Here is a 23,451-nt window from a genome sequence, read left to right as displayed (position 1 = left end):
CAATCTTAAGTATATCAAGCGACGAGAATACTTTTTGTGCGCAAAAACAAACAAAAATAACGACTTTATTCCACTATTCATTTCCTTCTCTCTGGGCCTCTAGTTGGTTCACGTAGTGTTTTTGCGCTGCGCGTCTGTGTTATACGTCATCACGCATCACACACATGACCAGCGTCGGCCAATAGTGAGCCTACGTGGTGATGTGTAACACAGACGCGCTGCGCAAAAACACTACGTGAACCAACTAGAGGCCCAGAGAGAAGGAAATGAATAGTGGAATAAAGTCGTTATTTTTGTTTGTTTTTGCGCAATCATTTGTAGTATGATTGCGCAAAAAACAAAAAACAAAAAACATCATTTGTAGTAGCCTATTCACAAACTGTTTCCTCAAGCATAGCGTTTTCTCGGAGTTCACTGTGTGCTTTCTACCATGCACAAATATAAATGTCACTGAACTTTTGCTGTGTAATTGTAACAATGTGCACTCAAACAAACCAAACCAACAATTACTAAAAACACACTTAAAAACGGATTTTGCACGGGCATTTTGCACTAGTTTTTTAAATGTTACTACTTCAGTAGTACTTCAGTAGTTTCAGCCATAATGTCTGCAAAAAGATAAAATGGAAACTTTTGCCTAACCAAGAAAAAAAAGTTTTTTTTTTTACTTAATGTGAGTGTTAGCAAAATGTTCTTATATTTTTGTTACCTGGGAAGTGTCGTGGAAATTCTTGTTGTGTAGCTGACCTAGGCCTCTTGGGTATTGTCAATTGCATCACATTAATTAAGCAGTCTAGTTATTTGACTGTGGTTAAATCACTTTATTTGTTGACCTTATCCATTAATCTAATTAATATAAAATCACATCCAATTTTATGATGACAAAAACAAACAAAACAACCAAAAAATTAGTGTTTTCTAATATCTAATTGTCATTGTTCTATCAGAGCCATTTGTCGTCTTTTGTGCTGCATCAGCCTTATGAAAGTAAATTTGAGGACTAAACAAAGCAGAACGTCGATGATTCATGCTGTCTGGCCATTCTCTGCGAGTTCCCTGCGAGTTCCACTCTTCATTGGCTTCACTATCGTATCTGCTTACAAGGCAAAGATAAAGTCAGAATGGGGTTTCTATTCCCTTTAGGGGAAAAGAAGTTCTAGGCTTATAGTTTTTTCTTGTCTTCTCGCCTTAAAATTGACATTTAAAGTCGCAATTACTTCAAAGACAGTCTAAAATCTGAACAATAAAAAGCTCCAGCATTGTAGCGTCCCAGGAGGTGTAACTGAATCATTTCTTTGGATCAAGTAATTGTTCTAACATGCAACTAAGTACATTTTCAGGCCAGTGTGTCCAGTTTCAGCAGGTGTATGCGGCACAGCGGGGAGGAGGAGGCGCCAAACAGGTTGGATGAGTACAGGTGAGCCAGGAAGCAGCTTATGCTAATTTGTCAACATGAGAAGAAATCCTCCTTAGAGCCACACTTGTGAGAGGGAGACAAAGCTACATGGGAAGCTATTAGATAACCAATTTTCCTGTCAGCCGCCTCACAGGGGGAGAGCGAGCGAGCGAGCGAGTGAGGGATAGAGAGTGTACCTGCGATGGTGGACACACAGGGATTCCATTCAAACCCAGCCCTGCAAGGTAAATGTTTATATTGCCAACCCTCTTATTCTCCATAATGAGCACGATGTTGGTTTTCTCACTGCCCTGTTTTGAATTGGTGCTTTGGCAGGTGCAACAGGCTCCCTAAGTTGTCTGTTAGACTCACTCAGAGAACCGTTTCCGGTGGTTTTGGTGAAGTAGCCTCCTGGGTTTCCTTATGTGTTGTTCATGATGAAATCAAAAGAGCAGTTGTATTTCAGTGTCTTTTTTGCTGCAGAAGCATTATAGGTAGATGGTGTTTGAGTTAGCTGAGTTTGCACATAGTTTAACTTACAACATGATGTGACTCAGCTTATCATTTTTGGGTTTAATGTGAAAAGCTAATATCTTTTTATTTGCTTAATGTCTCCATAAGTCTTCTGTCAACACAAACCTCATGTTGGATGTTGGTTTTAGTTAAAAGAGAGAGGAAAGATAAAACATGATTAAGAAAGTTTCAATAGTTTCTATTAACACATCATTTATTTAGTGTAAATCTGATGCAGAAATTTGTTAGTTATGAATTTTGACTCTCTTTCTGTACTGTATATTTGTATATTTCAAGGCCTATTAGCATGGGGTGCGTTTTGGTATGTGAGTTTGTGTAATACCACAGTATTATGTATGTGTGTACTTCAATATTTATCACACCTTTGTGTGTATTCCAGTGTGTGTCCTAGTGTGATCACTCCAACATGTATAGGCATGCAGATGTCTGTGCAGAGAGTGTTAGCATTCCCGTCTCAGTGGCAGTTGCTTGGCTGGCAGTGAAATTAGTAATATATACAGTTCAAAAGACTGGGGTTGGTAATTATTATTATTATTATTATTATTATTATTATTATTATTATTATTATTATCATCTTTTAAACGAAATTAATACTTTTATTTAGCAAGAATATGCATTGAATCTTTTAAGTGACAGTAAATACATTTATAATGTTACAAATGCTTTTTTTTCTATTCAGCAAAGTATCCTGAACAAATTAATTTATCACAGTTTTCTCAAAAATATAAAGCAGCACAACTGTTTTCAACATTAATAATGATAAGAAATGTGTTTTGAGCAGCAAATCAGCATATTAGATACACGTGACACTGAAGATATAAAGTATTGGCTGTTGAAAATTCAGCTTTGCCATTACACAAATGAATTGCATTTTTAAATAATTAAAGTAGAGTTCATTTTTATATTGTAATAATTTCCCTACATTATTACTGTTTTAATGTATTTTTAATTGAATAAATTCAGCTTTGGAGAGCAGCAGGTGTGCACATAACTTTTCTGGTCTGGTTCTCAATGGAGCACCTGGAGATGATGCTTGGTACTCACACTTTGCATGGCACACTAATCCTACAAGCTGTCGTCATCACTTTCCTACTGATTGCTCTCCTCACTACCTTCTTTACTCTCGTTTTTTTTTTTTTTTAACATTAAAGGGGTCATATAATGCCATTTTTGTACAAGCTAATTAAATATGATTCTTTAGGGTCTAAATTAAAAGTTTGTAATATACTTTAATTGAAAATCCTCATTAGTATTGTAAGAAAACACTCCTACCTGGTCAAAAACAGCTCTGTTTTCAGCACGCTGTTTAAGTGCATGCGTCTTTAAATGATAATGAGCTTTGCTCACCCCACCCCTCTGTTCTGTGCATACTGCGTACACAGTTATTTCAAATAAACACTGTTCTTTTAACACAATAACCATAACGCGTTGTTCATTATAAACGTGGGTTTATGAATTATATTGAGAACGTCGTACATAGAAAACATGCCGTAATGTACCCTGAGTGTAAACCTTAGCTGCATTCATCGTGAAGCGTGCTAACAATTTGCAAAGATTAATATAAAGGTCAATAAAACGTTACACTCACTACAGTTCTTCTGGAGGTTCAGCAGGAACACGAATAGTTGGTACCGATCCTAATTTCAGGAGAAGCTTCTTATACTGGCCCTCGTTTGTAAAGCAGTCTGGTGTATGAAATGATTTGCGCAAAAAACATGAAAGCATTGACGTTGATCATGGGGAATAACGTTATTCCCTTCGAAAACAAAACTCAGCCACTGCGTCTTCAGCGGTTCGGATTTAGGAACATCATGACTGCTGTGTTCATTATTACACCCAAGAACAGAACACCATAATCGCTTAGACGCCATTCTGCTCATAGACAGTGCTCCTCCAGCGTATCAACAATGACTATGATTGACAGCTCGCTCACGAGCGAGGGCGGGTCTGTGTTGAAACGCTGCTGTCAATCAACAATCGTGGGAGGGGCGTCCGACCGTGTGACGTCACAAAATCGAACAGCTTGATTTGAGATGGGGGAAGCAGGGTTCGTACGTTTTGAAAAAACCTGGAAAAGTTATGGAATTTGAAAAATGCAAATTCCAGGCCTGGAAAGGTTTTGAAAAAATAAAAAGACCCAGAAAGTTTTGGAAAAGTCATGGAATGACTACACAGCATAATATGTGATTAATACAAAAACTGTTTAATAAAAAAAATATTTCGCGTTGTCTTAACGTCCTTATATTCGGGCGGCATAACGTACAGTTCACTTCCGATTCACTCACTTGTTGCGATGTTGCCTGAGGCGAAGTCGGTGAAGACAGAAATTTAATTGAAATGCCAGGAAAGTGGCACGAGCATGCTAAAGTTTTGCAAGCACCGGTGGGTTGAGAATGTAGCGGAAAGAGGATTGCAGCTCTGGCCGCATGTGAAACGATACACAGCATATTAGCCTACGTCTGTCTCCTGCACGCGAGAGGAGAGAAGAAAACGAGTAAATGTCAGTTCAATTGTAAGTTCATTCTTTATGTGCTTAGGAGTGTGCGATATTGTCTATGAACTATGATGATATTGTAATCATTGTTTTAACTATGTACGAGGCACTGCGAGTGCGAGCTGAAATCGCGTTTGTCTCTCATGCTTGCTTTCAATGCGTGATGTGTCAGTGCAGTTATAGATGTCCCCAAATGAGTTTTTGTCTTATATTTATATCATATTTATGTTGTCATATTAGAATATCACATGAGCAAGAGTGCCGTTTTCCTGTGCACAATTGCAAATGTGCTATTTATTTTATACGACAGTTAAATTAACAATAAAGTTAACATTGTGAGTCACTTTTTGGACACAATATTGTCAATTTTCACTTTATATCGCCGACGAGAATTTCATAATGAAGCCGTAGTCCAACAGACATCGATTATTTATTTTTTTATTTAATGAAATCCGCGTTTTGAACTAATAATTTTAATGATTCAATGAACAATCACTTGTTTTTCTGAATGAATCAGCCGTTTGAACGAATCGGTTGAAATTACTCCAACAACTCGCTTATTAAGACAGTGACTTGCCGCCACCTACTGGTGGTTTTAGTTTCATATTTAAAGTATCTTTTAATTAAAACGTTAAAATTATAAATCATTTCATTTAAATATTGAATAGCTTTATTTATGCAATTGTAAATGAAGTGTAAATATAGTAGGCTAATGCCAGTTTTTATGCCGCTTCTGTGTCAGCTCTAATGTCGACTGACATTTTCAGGAATACATAGTCATGGAAAAGTCATGGAAAAGTCATGGAAAAGTATTGGTTAAAATGTGTATGAACCCTGGGGAAGATTTTTTTTAAAAACTACTGGATGGATTTTTATCATTTTATGATGGTTGTGTACAGGCACTGCCAACACACATTTCAGTACAATCAACTTGTAAAAGTGCATGTACCATTATATGACCCCTTTAATGACACAGACAACAGCAGGAATATTAGGCTGCTGTCACTTTAAGACCAGCTGTGCACGCAGATAACTGCGCGAGTCCCGATTTTCACCTCTTCTTCTGCATTTAAAATCATTTGAATGTGTAAATTGACAAGACAAAACACGTCCAAATGATAAACTTTCGCTCTATGATGGTTACACTTAGCAGTTAATCCGCGAATCACATGCGTGCCGAACCGTGGGGCCTTGTCTGTGCGGATCACAGGTCAGCTGCTATCGGTTGCACCCCTCCAGTAAGTAAATGTGTCCCTGTCCCCAAAAATGTTGGTACTCAAAAGCACTTCCCTCCACGTTTTCTGGTGCGCATTGTTTATTTTTACCACGCATGCAAACTAGGGATGCTCATATTGACCGTTTAACCGTTAACCGAAAGTAAAAATTTTGACCGATTAATACTATCAGTTAAACGGTTTAAAACGTTTTTTTTTATCTTCTTTTTTTTTAGTTTGCTGCATGGTTTAAAAATAAAATACTTTATTAACTCACGGAGCGCGTCGACACGCGCAACCACACACGAGACGTTACCTGTGTATTCCCGGGACATCCGTCCCATCGGAGACGGTGTTTCTTGCCGCGGGTCTAACTGTCAACAGGCTGCGCTCCAGACTGACCCCACATCACGTTGATGTTGCTTTTTTTAAAATAAAAATTAGACAAGGTGTTAAGGTAGGGCTTCTATTTTTATTTAACGAAAAATCTTAGTCAAACGAAAAAAAAACTTGCTGTTTTTTCGAAAGCTTTGTTCAAACGGATTCAGCGTTTTCTTTTTGTCATCTTAATTTGTTAATTATTTAAGTTTAAAAAATATATTTAGTGTAGGCCTATTTTGTTTTTTATTTGTATTATTTTATTCTGTTTTTCTCTCACTGTCAGAAATGCTGCAGGTGCGTGAAAATTTAAACTGAATCCAGGTTCTGTTGTTGATCTGTTCTGTATGCTGCTGTTTGCACTTTGCATGTTAAAATAAACCCTTTGATAAAAACTTTTTTTAAAGTGTCACAGATACGTGTCCATTTTATTTGTATTTAATGCAATTGACCCTTCGCAAAGACCCTTAGTTACTGTCGCTATGTCCGACAAGCTATGCTGCTCTCGCGTACACCATCATGTTCTCACGCAGTGAAAAATACATCGCGGAGCAGAGAGGAGACTGACAACATGCTGACAGACAGGACAGACCAGGTTACTTTTCGGTTACTTCTGATATTAAACATATTAAACAAAGTCTCACCTTTCAAATTTGGTCATTTTTTAAAATAAATTTAAACGATACAATAGGCTACATACCATTTTGTGGATCTTAAATGTCTCTGACAGACGCTGTAGAGCATCCGTTAAAGCTGCTCGTGAACCGATCATCTCTTCCTTCTATAGCATCAAATAAACATGAATGAACATAAGAAGGAATGTTGTTTTAAACCGCGGAAAGGCGTCAGTACATTCCGTTTTTCAAGTTCAAATCCTCCCACGTTAATCTGCTAGTTATCTCTCCTGACTGCTTTGTCGGACAAAATGGCGGATTATGATTGGTTAGATCGGCTGTCAATTCAGTATTATAATCTTATCAGTTAACGGTTAATAATCGATTAACGAGCGGCGGTTGTCGGTCGGGAAAATTAATCGAAATGAGCATCCCTAATGCAAACCAGTTATGTGCACCCCTGAGCATAAGAGACTTCTTTCAAAAGCATAACAAATTCTTACATATCCCAAGCTTTTGAATGGTAGTGATTGTTGCTTGAATTTTTTATTTCCTGAGATTATGTAGCTAATTTTTATTTACCACCAATGGAGAAAGATGCTTTTTGGCAACATGGCAATGGTAGTTACAGTATCTAATAGCAGAGGGTAATTGCTAATGCTAAACAGCTAAACTCTGAATCCATTCTATGGTATAGTATGCCATTCCAACCAGGTATCTCATTAATTCAGGCCTTTTAATCTCAGAGGTGGACAATAGTGTAAATGTGTGCGTGTGTGTGTGTGCGGTCTTGGCTTTGCTTTTTATAGGTCATGTCACCTTGTCCACACTTGTTATTTTGATGAAACACACTCCTCTTCATGTCTAGCCCTAAAGGTCAATGGTCAAAAGGTGTACACCTGATCGGTTTTAGTAATCATATTAATTTCCTGTGTAATTCCTATATTTAGTACCCTGTTTTGTTTGTTGTGTCGAAGATAAGGAATAGACACACAGCTGGTGGTGGGGAAGCATTGACCCATCCTTGCCCATGCCTTCTACATGCTGACACACTGCTAAAAAGACCACCTCATCCCACCACACATATCACCCCTCTTTTGTTCACCCCTTCCTTTTGAAACTTGATCTTTTGAATTTCAAAGGCAGAGAGGAAACCAATGCTCCATCCTGGTATCTATACTCTTGTGGGACGTCCTTTGTTATCTGTCCTCAGAATGGTTGTTCATTGGCCATTGATAAGCACACCTCAGGACACCTTTGGTTTACAAAGGGGTACATAAATATACCTTTTTTCTTCTGCATGTGTTTCAACTCAGTCAGCACATGGAACAAAAAGGTTGGACGTCTACGTGGGCTACAGTAGGTGCAACATGGTGACCTTCTTCTTGGTTCCTCAAAAAAGATAGGTAGATATAGACTTTCTTGTTTTACGCACAGAGAGATTGAGAGTCATTCTTTGAATGGAGGTATTTTCCATTTTCCTTTTTTTATTAAATTAAAATAAATTACATTTAATTACATTTAGATTTGGATTAGATGTGTAAGAAATTAGTCCTACACACAAGGGCAAAAAACTGACAAATGTCTTGGGATATATTATCTGAACAATGTTTTCAGGTGTGGTAACCGCAGTATAAGCAGAATAATTGAATTATACCCTTTGCATCGTGGCCTCTGGCATTACCACCTCGGGTGTGCATTATTTTTTTAAATAATTCAACAGCCCGTCGTCAATTATTCCTTACTTAATGTAACTTGCAAAACACTTAAAAGCAGACATTTATGTTTAGTGCACTTAAGTCATTTATACAATACATATTGTACACAAAACTGTTCTTAGCTTTATTTTGGGATCTGATGTGTGTTCAGCACAGTATTTGTTCTGTCTGGTTCCGCTCAGTGTGTCCATCTCTGTTAGAGATCATTTTTAGAGTTGTGCATTATCACCACAATAGACCACCAAAACAATGCGACTCAATTCAGACCGTGTCACCTCACATTTCCCGCTCCACTCTCCTCCGGAGAATCAAACAGGGAGAAACATCCTGTTCAGACCGGTTGTACTTGGGACAGGCCTGGCAGGACAAATGAGATGGTGTCTACTATTTCAATGGAGCAGCTGTAAATGGTTGTTTGTTACGTTACAGTTAAGCTCTTAGCATGAATCTTCTGCGTGACACTTCACAACTGTCGTCTTGAGTGCCTGATTTATTCATGATATTGCTTCAACCGTCGGAAAGAAAAATAATGTACCTCCCCTCAACTTTTTTTGCAGATGAAAAACTCTCCATGGGTTCGTAACGGATTTGTCAGGTCTGTAATGGATTTTGAAGGCAGAAAAAGTTACCATGAGACGTGGAGGCAAAAAGCAAACAATCTTTCAGCCGTGCGAGTGTGAGGAACATCTTCCTCATCCATAAAAGAAAAGTTAAACTGCTTTTAGCTGTATTCTTCCTATTTTTTTTGCAACCCTGTGCACAATACAACAATTTAAATAGATATGAATGCAAAGAGTGCTTCAATAGGCGTAATCCGCTCAGACCCTGTCTGTGTTCATAGAACCTACCTGTGTTATCGTCTGAAGCACGAAGGTCATTTTCCTCTTATGGATGTCAGCGAGGAGCACAAAGATATTTTAATGAATAGTCATTTAAATGCCTGAGCTCACCCATTCAGAGGAAGCCAATGAACGATTTGGCTCTGCTCAATTTGTCAGCTAAATAAATGTAACTGAGAGCATTCCACTAAAAAAAAATCTCTAAATGTTACAGAATGTACACTCTGTTTTTCATCTCTGGCTGTTGCATTGGGTAATTTCCCTTTGGCAGATTAAGTTAATTTATCATTACTACTTTATTTGACTTTTTCACTCAGTGTGACCCGGTTCATCTTCAAGCATCAAACAGGTTATGGCTCAAGTGTGCAAGTGACCCCTCCAATGGTTCAGGATGTGCAATAGCTACCCTCTCTAAGAGTCTTTTATTTCTGCGTTTTTTGTTTTATTTTACAAAAGCGGTTGAAATATGATCACAAAACAAACACTACTGATCAGACAAAAAACAATAAATTATATTTTTAAATTAATTTAAATTTTCAAAAATAAATGTTTTTTATTATTTTTATTTTTTTTTAAAGTAAATGTTGACTTTTTTGAAATGTAACAGCTTTGCTACACACCAATATACACAGACAATATTTGACTAAACAACTGAGGAAACAGAGGGAATAATCCATACTGCGGTGGGAAGGAGGGCCAGGATTAACAGGTGGAAGAGTCCATATAAGGGCCAGGGGAGGAAGTGACCATTAAGGAGCCAATGGAGGGGGCCACAGCTGACATATACCCCGACAATGCTAGAGGTCTGAAAGTCTGGACTAGAAGACCAAGGTGACGTCGAAGGGATGAAGGACATGGGTGGCGTTGCAAGCACAGAGGACCAAGGTGGAACCACAGAGTTGGGAGACCAAGGTAGAACTGGGGACTCGGAAGACCAAAGCAGAGCTGGTGGGAGTGAGGATGAAGGAGGAGCCAGTGACAAATAGTAGCCTGCTGGATGTAAAGCTAGAGGCCTGTAAGTCCGTGGCAACCAAGGTGATGGCTGACCAAGGCGGAGTCAGAGCTGAGGAAACAGGAACTAACATTAGGAAAACAAGGAGATACAAACTAAAAGTCCATGGAACTGAAACTGAAACAGAGCTTAAACATTACACACAAAAACACAGCATAAAGTGTGTTTTTTACAGCATAAAGTGAATTTCTTTTTGTTTGATAAATTGAATTATACCATTAGATGGAGCCACTGTTTGCCACATGACTGAAAATTCAAGGAACATTTTTGTAACTGTACTTTGACAATTACTCACTTGAAATATTTTATTTGCTAGTAGACATTTTTGCTTATGGGCACTCTTTTAAACCAACCAACTGAGCCATAAATGCCATGTGACAGGAACATTATGTCATGAAAATGCTGGTTGGCTGGTGGCCACAATAACTGCACCACAAGAAAACTCACTGTCCAAATCTGTCAGAATTTGTATCATTTAAGTGCCCATCAATAAAGCAATATGCTTTTGGCAGCATGATAGTGTAGTTATGACATTTAGCAGCAGGGGCTATACTTCACAGACACCCATTTAATGTGCGCACAAAAAACTTGGCAGTCCATTGTTGTTACACACATATATTTGTGGATGTGCTTCTGCCTGGATGGTACAATTCTGGAGATGGCAATTAAGCTTTGACTTTCTATGACTTTCCATTTATGAAAGTGTCAGGAGAGACTGCATTACTGGCTATGACATGCTTGATTGCTAATAGAGCTTGGGGTTTTGGGGTTGTCAGAAAGCAGATTTGCCATGTTGGCTTATAGGAACCGACCCTGAAAGAGATTCAACTCCTAACAAAACAGAAGGAGCCTTCATTAAGTATGTCATGATGAGGAGATTTTATGATTGATGCTGCATGGATAGTACAAGCACACCATGTATCTCTATTATGATACCATCTTCTCAGGAAATCTCAGTATACAGAGACTTCCTAATTGAAGCAGCCGATGGCCATTAGTCAGACTCAGAGATGAAGCTGTAGGACGATGTTACAAAATATTTCAGAACCTGCTGATATCAGAGGAAAAGGAACAGTAAGATTTTAAGTGCTTTTCCTCACATAGAGCTCTTATTTAGTTTCCGGTTACTTGGAATCTAGCACATTTGTATTGCATATGTACTTGTACATATTGCATTGTATGGACTGCAGTTGAAATTTTTACTTGAAATTAACCTTTTGTTGTTGTTGTTGTTATTATATTGGGATACTTCATCCCAATCTTTTCACTGTGTCTGACATACAGTATCAAACTAGTTTTACCGTTGCTCTGATATGTTTATAATTAGGTTTTATTAGGTCTGCACGATTAATTGAAATTAAACCAAAATCGTGATTTGGCCTAGTGCGAATTTTTTTTAATTATTTATTTTTTTAATTAAATAAATAAATGCACTGCGTGTTAGTGAAGAGCGGCTTTGTGATCAGTTGTAAATACTGCTGTCTCTGAAAGCACTGCGACTTTGAGTCAATTATGACATGCATTTGAAAAAGCAACATGCGTTCAACATTTAATAACATGTTTACTCCAAACTCACTGCATAACGTCAGTCGACTGTTTGAAATTTCTTGCTGAAGAGGAGAAGCTAAAGCTGATGAGAAGCTGATAATAATTGAATGAGGCATACAATATATCATTTTTATTGTATTCTATACAGTGATCAAGGCTCGATGTCGATTAGCATTGGATTATAAATATACTTTATTATGAAAATACCCGAGAAGGCTTGAAGGTACACCAAATACACCATATACAGTATTGAGGCAGTCGTGTGTTTGTTTAATCAGTCAAAGTATTTCTATCTTCTTTTTATTCAGCTATAGCTTCATTAGGGATTCTTGGAACGTCGTTGTATTACTTCTGTGAGGCATATTTGGAGTTTCTGTACAAGGGTGCCCTCCGGCGTCCAGTATGATTGAAACAAACGCTCAGTAATGCTTACTCCATCCTATTTTAGGTAAAGACATAACAATACGAAACTGATATTTAAAAATTGTAACATTAAGATTTAATTTAAAATAAAAAATGTTGTCAAAAATTAATGAATTGGCCATTTAACAATATGTACTAAATGTACGTTCATAAAGGTCAGGTGCAGTTCTTTTGACTGAATTCATGAGCACAAATGAATATGTGGCATATTTTAGCATTAAAGTTTGTCCTTAAACAAGGGCTAAATATTCTTTAAAAAAATATGTTTAACATCAAATGATTAACAAGAGAACGCATAATGACTGGTTTTATTTATTTGTTTGCAGTGTAGAAAGTTCCTGCATTTGTGCAGGAAATACCAGTCACACACTATTGCTGATGGTTACACACCTAATGCTCTTGTATCAGGGGCCTGTACCATGAAGGTAGCTGAACAAACTCGGGGTTACAGGATTAGTTTTGAATTGACAAAACCAAACCGATGCAATCAGGCTTTATTGGTACCATGATGCAGCTCATCAACTTTTTCTGTCAACTCAGGCTTTGATCCTTAAGCTATGATTACTCCACGCGCGCGTGCACATAAAAGAGTGAAATATGTATTTCAAGCTCGAAACAATACGGTCTCTGCTGCCAAAGCAAGAGAAGACTGTTGGAGAAAGATTGCTGATTGTTAATGTGTAAGTTAAACAAATACGTTCTATATTTATGTAAAATTATGTATATGTATGTGTAGCCTATATGTGTACTATACCCTATAGCCTATTTTTATAATATATAAAAAATGTACATGTATGTACTAAGAAAGATTAATATTCCTTGATTTTTAGATGCAACCCCAACTCCAAATGTTCTTGGCAGCAGATAAAGACAAAATATAAAAATAATAATTCAAAGTGGTGAGTATTTACCACAACCTTTTATTACTTTTGTGAACATTTTATCACAAACACTTGTTTGCAGCGAACAGAAATAAAGAGTTAAATTCAGAAAACCAGAATACACTGGCGGAGGAGTTGGCTCTGAGTAGGCAATAAGGGACGGCCGATTATGGATGGGATTACAGGTGCTGTACAATCTGACCCTGGTGCTGGCTCCTCTAAGCAAGTAACACTGGGTACGTGTGCAATACATGACTACTTTTAAGTTTTAAATATGGCTGACTGTATGTTCTGCAGTAGAGGGAAATACAGTGTCCCTGTTGAAGCCAGCACACATACACAGTCTCGCACACAGAGGTCAGTATGTAGCAGACAGAACACCAAACATAACCTGCTTGACAACAGTTATGCTTTACATTGGCCTATTTTTATTTATTAGGGTGGAGGAAATGAAGACACTCTGTCTGTGTGTTCTCAGACAGTTGCTGATGTGAATGCACTGGGCTTTTTATTATGGCAAACATTTGAATGTGTGGCATAAAAAAGGGACTGGCCCTTACACATCTCTTTTATTGTAGGATTTTTCACAACCTGCCCCAGAAACTGAGGCCTCTACCTCAATGGGCTTCAGAAGAAATGTGTAAGGATTTAAAACCCTTGACATAAATTAGTCAGTCCTGTGTTTGTAGGAAGTCAAGGAACTTTTTGTGATTTGATGAGCCTCCAGAAAACTTGTAATGATCATGTTTGTGGTTGAATTATGTTTCAGGTGGAAACAGACTCAGTCAGGGCCCTGTACAAAAGGAGACTTGAACTAGAGTGTTCACTATGAGCTGACTGTGAGCTGAGAAAAAAAAAATTGGAGATCAAACAGCTGAATAAAACTGATCTCAGTTTGTGAACTTATTTAACCAAGTAACACTTTAGTATTAATATTTATTAATGGAACTTTCTCTTGCTCTCTTTCTCCCTCTCATCCCACAAAACCAATAAAACAGTTTGAGACTTATCTGCAGTTTCAATGTGCTTTTATTAAGTGTAATATTGTATGGTGATTGCTTCTACATCTGCACCAGCTGGGTGGTCAAGTGTGATCGGGTCAGTTTCATCAGGGAGAAGCTGGTTTTGTGGTGTTTCTTGCTCCTTTCTACTGGTGGCTATATTGTGCAGAATGGCACATGCAGCCACTATCTGTGATGCCCGCTCTGGTGACTTAAGCACCAAACACAGTTGAAACGTGCCTTTAGGATGCCAAAGGTCATCTATCTTCACTCTGGTTTTACTGAGGGCCACATTGAAGCGGTGCTGTGGCCCTGTCTGAGGGTCATGATAGGGGTTATTGTGTAGGTTTTTCTATCTCAGTTCAAATTAACTGTTTTGTACTGTACCAAATTTAACTTGCTTTCCTCAAAGCGCTGACACAACATAGACTCATGGATAATTTGTGAGACAAGCACTGGAGCCAGGCCATTTAGCATCCAAACTTGTGATCATACGTTCATGACCACAAGTCGTCAGCAGATGAAATGTTTAGTAGATCATTGTTATATCGGTTAATGTTACTAATTTAAAGATTCATCTCACAGAAAATAATCATCTCACAAATTCACATCTCTACCTGAAGTGATAGGATTTCCAATTAACATCTGCCTCATGTTCCCCTAGAGCAGTGGAGACTGGAGCAATAGACTATAGGGAATCCTATCATAAGATTAACAGATTAATATATTGTATAGTACATTTATGAAATGTGTGAAGTGTTCATGTGATGTCACCCTATCAATATATCTTACCGGCAATTTTATAAAAGTCCTCTTTTATGGACATGGTCGATAAATGTCCGGGGAAAACTATTAATGAAACTATTCATGTACTCCTGCAGAGCGAGGACTACCTTGCGAATGGTTCGACAAACCGCGTTTTCCCCTAGCTTCTGTGCGTCACCCACCGTGCAAGTATGTACCACTTGCAAAAAAACACAAACGCAATACAATTTGCGGTACAGTAAGTGCATGAATTCGACGTGTTAAATTATTTATGTGCGGCTCAAGAAGTTCGCAAAGATAAGACATTCCTTCCGCGGAAAAGCTGTATCTTTCATACAAGTAACTATCAAGAAAGGCAAGGGGATTTTGTCAGGCTAAAAACTCTTTCTTTACAAAGTGCTCGTCTAACAATTTGCGCTGAGATGTCCACTGGATTTGGAAGAAAAGGTGAAGTCATTGCAACAGACACTTGGAATAAGTTACGTCACCTATATGTTTCTTTGCTCTCAGCTGATTGGTCAAACTTCAGTCTGAGATCTCGAATCCAGAACATAACCCGCAGGTTAGCCGTGCAGCGTAAGATACCATGGCAACGAACACCGATTAAAGCCGAGCTACTTTCATAGTACCTAAAACCCAGGGTTGGCGGAAACTAAACTGAAACATAGCTGGCTAGCCACCTAATCCGGCTTCATGGTACAGGCCCCAGGTGACCTTTTCTCTTGCTGCTCTATTGTGAGGTGGAAGCCTTAACCAGATAGTCTTATTTATCCCCCCTTTGTAGTGGATGAGCTCTTGTTTGGTGAACTCCACAGCCTCCTTCCCAGGAACCCTCTTTCAGCCTATAATTATCATCCTAGGCATTTTTTCCTGACTGATTTTTTTTTAATAATTTTTTTCTGAGCTATTGGGCTGACTATTTGAGTTCAGCAGCTGAGACCTTATCCTCAGAACACATACAATTAAAAGTAACCATTTTCTTTGTAATTAAAGTAATTCATTAATCTATCTATCTAGCTATAAATTACAGGAACGTCTTTCTGTCTGTCTGTGTGTGTTATTCGCATACCGCTTGAACCTGTTCAAACTTGACAAGGTGCCTTGCTACGGGCACGAGTAAGTGCAGTGCCAAGTTTGACGTTGTTTGGATTAGAAATGCAAAAGATATCGTTAAATATATATCGGCAAAAGAGGACACATTGGGTTTTGCCGCACTAGCCGCTGGCCACTCCCCCTCTCTCTCTGAGAGACAGAGGGTCGATGAAAGCAGCGGAGCTTAAGTAGCGTTTTCTCGGAGTTCACTGTGTAGCCTGCTCCCTGAATCATCTCTCTTGTTCATTTGTGGATGTTAACTGAATCTGTAAATCACACCTGACGTGTTTTTTGCAGTGAGAGGCACCTATTTTCAATTGATTTCCTATGGCTTTTTTTTTTTTTTTTTTTTACTGTCCAATCGATTGAATGGAGAGACGGGCATAGTAGCCTATGCTATTCACCAACTAAACATATCCTATGCAATGCGTTCACAATCTCTTTCACGGTTATCACGGTTGAACTACATGGTTGCTCCCTCAACCATGTAGTTCAATTTTCCATATTTATTGTATGTCATTAATATGTCAGTATCAGTATTTGCTTTCTACCATGCACAAATAAAAATGTCACCGAACTTTTGCTGTGTAATTGTAACAATGAGCACTCAAACACACCAAACCATCAATTGCTAAAAACACACACAAAAACTGATTTTGCACGGGCACTGCACTAGGATTTGTCAATGTAGAACAGTGTCTGATCTGCCTTCTTTCAGTTGTTTGCTTGTAAATGGTGAAAAAGCAGCTCAATAAAAATGTACCCTGAGGATCAATGGAGAGGCATTAGCAGAGAAATACGCTGCTGGATGTGCCACAGTTTTATATTTATTGTATTACAGCACTGGATGTCTGAAGCCTTGTTTATACTTTCACCTGGCTCCGCACCATGAGCCTTCGCCGACTGTGCGCGCTCCTCTCCAAATGTTTGAGGCGTTTATACTTGACCTACTCGCCATCGTATCATTGTATTCGGTTCAGTTCGAAGTGTTATATTCATTAAAAACAATTCCATACATTTTATAAATACATAAGTAAACATACATAAACATTATGAATGGCAAGTGATATTTCTGGAAATGGTTGAGAATGTATATATATCCAGCCAGCAAATATCTGCACTGTAAAATAAATCTGTAGAAATTACAGTATTACTGGCAGCTGCTTGCCAGTAACTTACTGTAGATTTAAATTGATGTTATTTACTGGCAACAGTTTGTTCAAAGTTAAATAAACATTAAACATTAACAAGTCTTTATCTTTACAGAATAAAACTAAAATAACAGCCTCATGCAAAGCATTCTGGGAACCAAAATCTGAAGGAAAAAAACAGAAAAAGGTTGATGAAGATTTCTGGTTCCCAGAATGCTTTGCATTAGGTTGTTATTTTATAGTTTTATTCTGTAAAGACAAAGACTTGTTAATGTTTAATGTTCATTTAACTTTGAACAAACTGTTGCCAGTAAATAACATCAATTTAAATCTACAGTAAGTTACTGGCAAACAGCTGCGTAACTACAGCAAATTTTTTACAGTGTGGCTTTATTAGATATATCTTACCAAAAAAAATTAAAAATCCATGTGATTGACTGCCCTAATATATATTTGCACACATAATACACACAGCAGCTGTATGATTTTTAATTTCATCCCATTTTAATGAAATTTATTTCATTTCAAATGCCTAATAGAGCCAGATATTTGCTGGACGTCCTCACAATATTCCATAAAGCAGAGAGCAAACACGACCAACCTATATTAATGGTGGTAGAAAAGACGTTAAATGTTCACTAATTCCTTTGGGGCTTTAGCCTTCCTTTGCTTTTATCAGATCTTTGTTCACAGTCTGACATTATCAGAAGTGATTATCCCCTGCCGTCCAGAATGAATAGTCCAAATGATTTGATTTAACCTGTTGTGGAAGGCGCTTTTATATAATATGCATAAATAATGTCATGACTTTTTTTTTTTTTTTCTGTGAGCTGCTTTAGTAAGAAAGCATCTTCTAAGTGCATACATGGGAACTATACTGTATGTATATAATAAAACTGAGTATGGGTATGAGTTTTATTAAGTAATTATATTTATATTAAAAATATCTATGAAAATAGAGTCCTGTGGTCTTCGAAGATGAAATGTGTCTTTTATTTCAAAGGAATGAGGAAGGCTCTGGCCTTGGCACAAATAATTGAAGGTGACCATTATAGCCACAGTCTTTTCTCATATCAGCCTGTTTAATGGAAATATGGGTCATCTCACTCAATTTTCCAGCCTCTCTGTTCTCACCCTCCTCTCGGAAATGCGTTTTCACACTCCAATCTTGAAGGACATTGGGAGAAATATATGTCATGTATAACTCAACAGGCAGAATTTGAACTGAATTTAGTAGTGAGTGCAACAACCTAGTGAGCAGCGTCCATAGACATGATTTTAAGGCATTGTATGTGCTCAACTTTGTTATATCGTAATATTTCTTTTGAAAACAGAATGAAACTTCAATCAAGCAGTGAGTATGTGATCTCCAAGTAGTGTCTCACAACAACAGTTGCTTCAGAAACAAAATTTTTGTATCAAGAAACGTATATTTTTTTTATTAAAGTGTTTAATTAGTTTTTATATTTTCATTTTCATTTTAGTTTGTGTTTTTTTGTCATTTTTATTAGGTTGTGTTTTCAAAGAAATGTCTATAGTTTTTATATTTTTTTGTCTCATTTTTAGTTTACTTTAATACATCATGAGAAATGTTGCCTTGGCAACTAGTGGAAATACAATAGTTTTATGGATTTTTAATATGCTTTTTTTTTTTTTTTTCAGTTAACCTTCATTCCAAGTAAAACATATTTATGGTTTCAGTTTGTTAGAATAATCAACACTATTATAAATCCAAATGTACTATATGTCTGTGGCATAAATTATCTTCAACTTTTTTTATTTTTTATTATTTCACTTATGTATAAGAGAGGCATTTGACAGTTGTCTTGATTTTCTTAGCTTTAATATCTAACCAAATGTTCTATTCTTCCACAAGCTCTTTTCTTGCTCAATAATGGATCGCTTAACTTGACATGGATGTCATGTATATTGAAGACAACCAGCCCATCTAAATTGTTCAGCTCCTGCTTGCATGTTTTATTTAAAGTAACTTATTGAACTCAACGGTTTTCTGTCATGTGATGATTTGTGAGCTGTCAGCTGTTATTGTCTTTGTGTGCCTTGTACGTTTCAAGTAAAAGCCAGTTTATTGTATTGTTTGGCACCAAGAATAGACATCAGCCCATAATTAAAGACGACATTGATTTTCAGCACCATTTTCACATGCCAGTTTTGGAATTTGTAGATTGTCCCTAGATCTGCAGCCTCAGTTTGTCAATGCTCCCTAGTCTTAGAGCTTCAGAGCAATGGTGAATAATGCTTTTGAATGTGTGCATTGAACTGACAGACCAAAAAGTCTAATTCATTCATGAGAATTTAAATGATGCCACCAGCACTCAAATTCAGCAGAGCTGTTCATTCATGGCGCCAATTTGTAGGCCAACATGGTTCACTGGGGGCTTTAGATTTAGAAAAGTTGGTTTAGACTACAACTACCACAAGGATGTTTTTTTTTTTGTTTTTTTACTTCACTTCACACTTCAATTTACTTCACTTCACAATGCACTCAAAGGGTTTTCGCAGTGATGCCATAGAAGAACCATTATGGGTTCCCTAAAGACCCTTTCAGTGAACAGTTTTTATACGAACCTTAGTTCTTAGTGTGAGGAACACTTTAATAATCTAAAGAACCCTTTTTTTTATTTTATTTTTATTTTATTTTATTTTATTTTTTTGTGCAATGGAAAGGTTCCATGGATGTTAAAGGTTCTTCATGGGACCATAAGCCGCTTTTCCACCATTGGACCAACCATTGGCATGTAATACGAATGCGTCAGTCGTTGCCTTGGTATCTCAATAGTCTGCAGATGGTATGAGATGTGAATAATGACCGCATTATGGAGGATGATCAGGTGCTTTTTTATTATTATTAAGTTGTGTTTACTTTGCTCCAATAGCACGGCCAGCAACAGAGTAACTGGTAGCCAGTCAACAGACAACTGACCAATCCTGACTGGCGACGTCACACTCTAAATACTAATTCAGGAGACCTTTTGCCACAACTTAAATAAATGCATGGTTACAAGTTAATAATTCTAATTTATTGATTTAATTAATCTTTTTAAATTACAAGTTCAGTTGACGTGATAATGTTGATCATGACATTAACTTAATATTGTGTGTTACTTAAACTCAAATATCTGTGTTAATCGATTTGTGTTAAAAATGAAGTTAAATTGGCAATTAAATTATCTTTATATCTTTGAAAATTGGGCAGTGGATTTCTAGTTCCCAGCATGCTCTACATAGGACTGGGTAAGGGGAATAAATGTTGAAATAAAGTGTTATTTTATGTTTTTTAGTGAAGGGAAAGATCTGTTAGTGTTTAGTGCTGTTATGTTTGACAATAAGAAGAGTTTCTGTTATGTTGACGTATTTGTGCTGAAGACTATAGATGACATGAAGGTAAACATATTAACACTATAAGCAATGACTAATAACTATAATATATTGTTCATTAAAGGGTTAGTTCACCCAAAAATGAAAATTATCCCAAAATTTACATACCCTCAAGCCATCCTAGGTGTATATGACTTTCTTCTTTCAGCCAAACACAATCAGAATTATATTAAAAATATCCTGGCTCTTCCAAGCTTTATAATGGGAGTGAATAGTTCAATAATTTTGAAGCCCAAAAAAGTGCATTCATCCATCATAAAAGTATGGCCTCCATATGGCTCCGGGGGGTTAGTAAAGGCCTTCTGAAGTAAAGCGATGCATTTTTGTAAGAAACATATCCATATTTATAATGGCCGTATGTGATGCGTTCTACCTGCACGGTTCAGTTAAATATCTGAAATATAAGTGCTGCTGAATGTCACATTCCAGAAAGCCCTGTAAGAAAGATGCAGGGATGAAAATGTCAGGTCCTACAGTTATCACAGGTGACCTCTTGACTCTAATCTGCTGGCTGTCAGATATCTTTATTCTTCATTTAGGTCTTGAGCAAAAACAGCTTTGAAACTTCAGCCCCATGCAAACTTTCCGTTTGAGCAGGGGGACCGAGATGACTGACAGTCACTGTGTGGGGAAATGTGTCTCCTCGCATATTTTGAGCAGGATCCCTTAAAATTCAGGAAAAGGACAGGGCTTATCTTTCCCTAACACCTGTGCGTGGCCTACTTTACTATTCAGGGTTTCACACCTAAATATGTGACAATGCTATTTGTTGTGCTTTAAGAGCTTGCTAAAGAGGTCAGATAGAAACAGCTTTTGGCATTGTGTCGGGCTTTTTATTTTTTAAATTTTATTTTATTTGTAACCATTTTCCTCTCCTGAAAGAAGACTGCTTATCTTAACCCACTGGCTTTTTACGCACATTATGCATCACCTCCTCTTCTGGCACGCTGCTTTTTAAATGCTGTGCAAGGTTGAGGGTCACAGCGCCTGGTGTAATACATCGGAATATGCACTTAATTGAAGGGCAACGTGTCAAACACAAGGTCTGTTTCAAGCTGTCTGATGCATAATTTTTCATGAAAACTTCAGAGGAATTTAGCTTGGTCTGTCTTGGTGAGCATAGCAAACGTCGGTAACACTTCAGAATAATGGTCCGTCATTGACTATGCAGGAAGTAATGCAGGACTAATGAGTAGTACTACATTAACACTTCAGCTACTACTATTAACTAATATAGAAACAAGCTTAACTAATCAGTAAGTAATATCAAATTTAAGAGATAGTTCCTTATTAGGTAATCAATGATTACTTAATGAGATTAGCCTCATTAATAACTATTAACTAACTGACAAATTATAGAGAACATTAGCGTGTGTCTGAGACGTAATCAGTCATAATTTTTACTCTGAATATAGTCATCAAATGCGTCACTGATTCTTCAAGACAATCTTCAAGAACTACTAGTGATCTGGACCATGATCACTAGTTATGACCTTATTAGTAGTTATGACATTATCATGACCACGTTTAAAAAAAGACGCTTGCTAACGTCTCAGACACGTTAATGTTGTGATTAGTAATTAATTAGTAATTCTTTATAATTTGTCATAATTACCTATTAGTTCTTAATGATGCCAATCTCACTAAGGAATTATTGATAACCTAATAAGGAACTATCTTAGTCCTGAATTCAATATTACTTACTGATTAGTTAAAGGAACACTCCACCATTTTTTGAAATAGGGCTTATTCACCTTCTTTCCTACATTTAGATAGGTGGGCAAATGCATTTTTGTCTCAGTGCATGCATTGTTTTAGTTTGACAGGGTCGGCGCTAGCTTAGCTTAGCATAATGAATGGAATCCTTTGTTGCCAGCTAGCATGTCCTTAGTAAAAGTGATATAAAAAATAAAAAAACCCCACCTAATTACTTCTTGTGGCCTGTGTATTCACAACGAGTACAAATAGCGATGCAGATTAACACTAGGCGATTTCCTAGGCAGATATTGACTTATATATTAAGGACTACATTAGGGGGAAGCACAGGCGAAGCACTGCTACTTGGGTGTGATATCTCTGCGCCCAAGTAGCAGTGCTTCGCCTGTGCTTCCCCCTAATATAGTCCCAAGTCAATATCTGCATAGGAAATCGTCTAGTGTTAATCTGCATTGCTATTTGTACTCGTTGTGAATACACAGGCCACAAGAAGTAATTAGGTGGGTTTTATTTATTTTTTATATCACTTTTACTAAGGACATGCTAGCTGGCAACAAAGGATTCCATTCATTATGCTAAGCTAAGCTAGCGCCGACCCTGTCAAACTAAAACAATGCATGCACTGAGACAAAAATGCATTTGCCCACCTATCTGAATGTAGGAAAGAAGGTGAATAAGCCCCATTTCAAAAAACGGTGGAGTGTTCCTTTAAGCATGTTTCCATATTATATAATAGTAGTAACTGAAGTGTTAATGTAGTACTACTCATTAGTCCTGCATTACTTTCTGCATAGTTACTTATTAATGATGGACCATTATTCTAGTGTTACCCAAACTTCTTAAAAAAAAACAAAAAAAACTTTTGAATGGCAGTGTACAGAAAATAAGTACATAAATAAATAGATATATTTAATCCTTCGAAAAGATAAGCTATTTGTATTTTCATATTTTTCAACATTTTTGCACTGGTTTTTGAGCATTTTATGGTTCAAGAAACTACAGTATTGGAGGTTTTGGTGAATTTGGTGTTTTAGTTCAGCACTGTTGGGCCTTAGAGCTCCTGTAATCTTATGCATTTAAGTCCTATTACATGCAATCTACATGGCACTTTTGAATGCACGTTCCTCCGATATAATGCAATTAAGTAATTAATATAATGATATAATGTAATATGTAATTAATTCCTTAATGCAGGATTTGAAATGTTATCGGGAAACCCAGCCTAAAGCAGTATCTGAAACATGGCAGTGTTATTTTATCTGTACATCATATCAGT

The 23,451-nt window shown here is 37.2% G+C and overlaps 1 protein-coding gene across 1 annotated transcript in view; it reads left to right on the top strand.

The window, feature by feature from the left end:
- Window positions 1-1,409: 1,409 nt before the first annotated feature.
- Window positions 1,410-23,451, top strand: part of naaladl2 (N-acetylated alpha-linked acidic dipeptidase like 2) — a 296,732-nt gene continuing 274,690 nt past the window's right edge. Inside the window, exon 1 of the mRNA XM_084100591.1 lies at window positions 1,410-1,641. Within this exon, the coding sequence (XP_083956717.1) occupies window positions 1,599-1,641 (43 nt within the window). The 5' untranslated portion in view covers window positions 1,410-1,598. The remainder of the gene's footprint in view (window positions 1,642-23,451) is intronic.

The sequence above is a fragment of the Abramis brama genome (assembly GCF_963993115.1).
Source record: "Abramis brama genome assembly, chromosome: 23".
Classification (NCBI taxonomy): domain Eukaryota; kingdom Metazoa; phylum Chordata; class Actinopteri; order Cypriniformes; family Leuciscidae; genus Abramis; species Abramis brama.
Note: the sequence above shows the minus strand (reverse complement) of the source record. Positions and strands in the feature narration are given on the sequence as shown.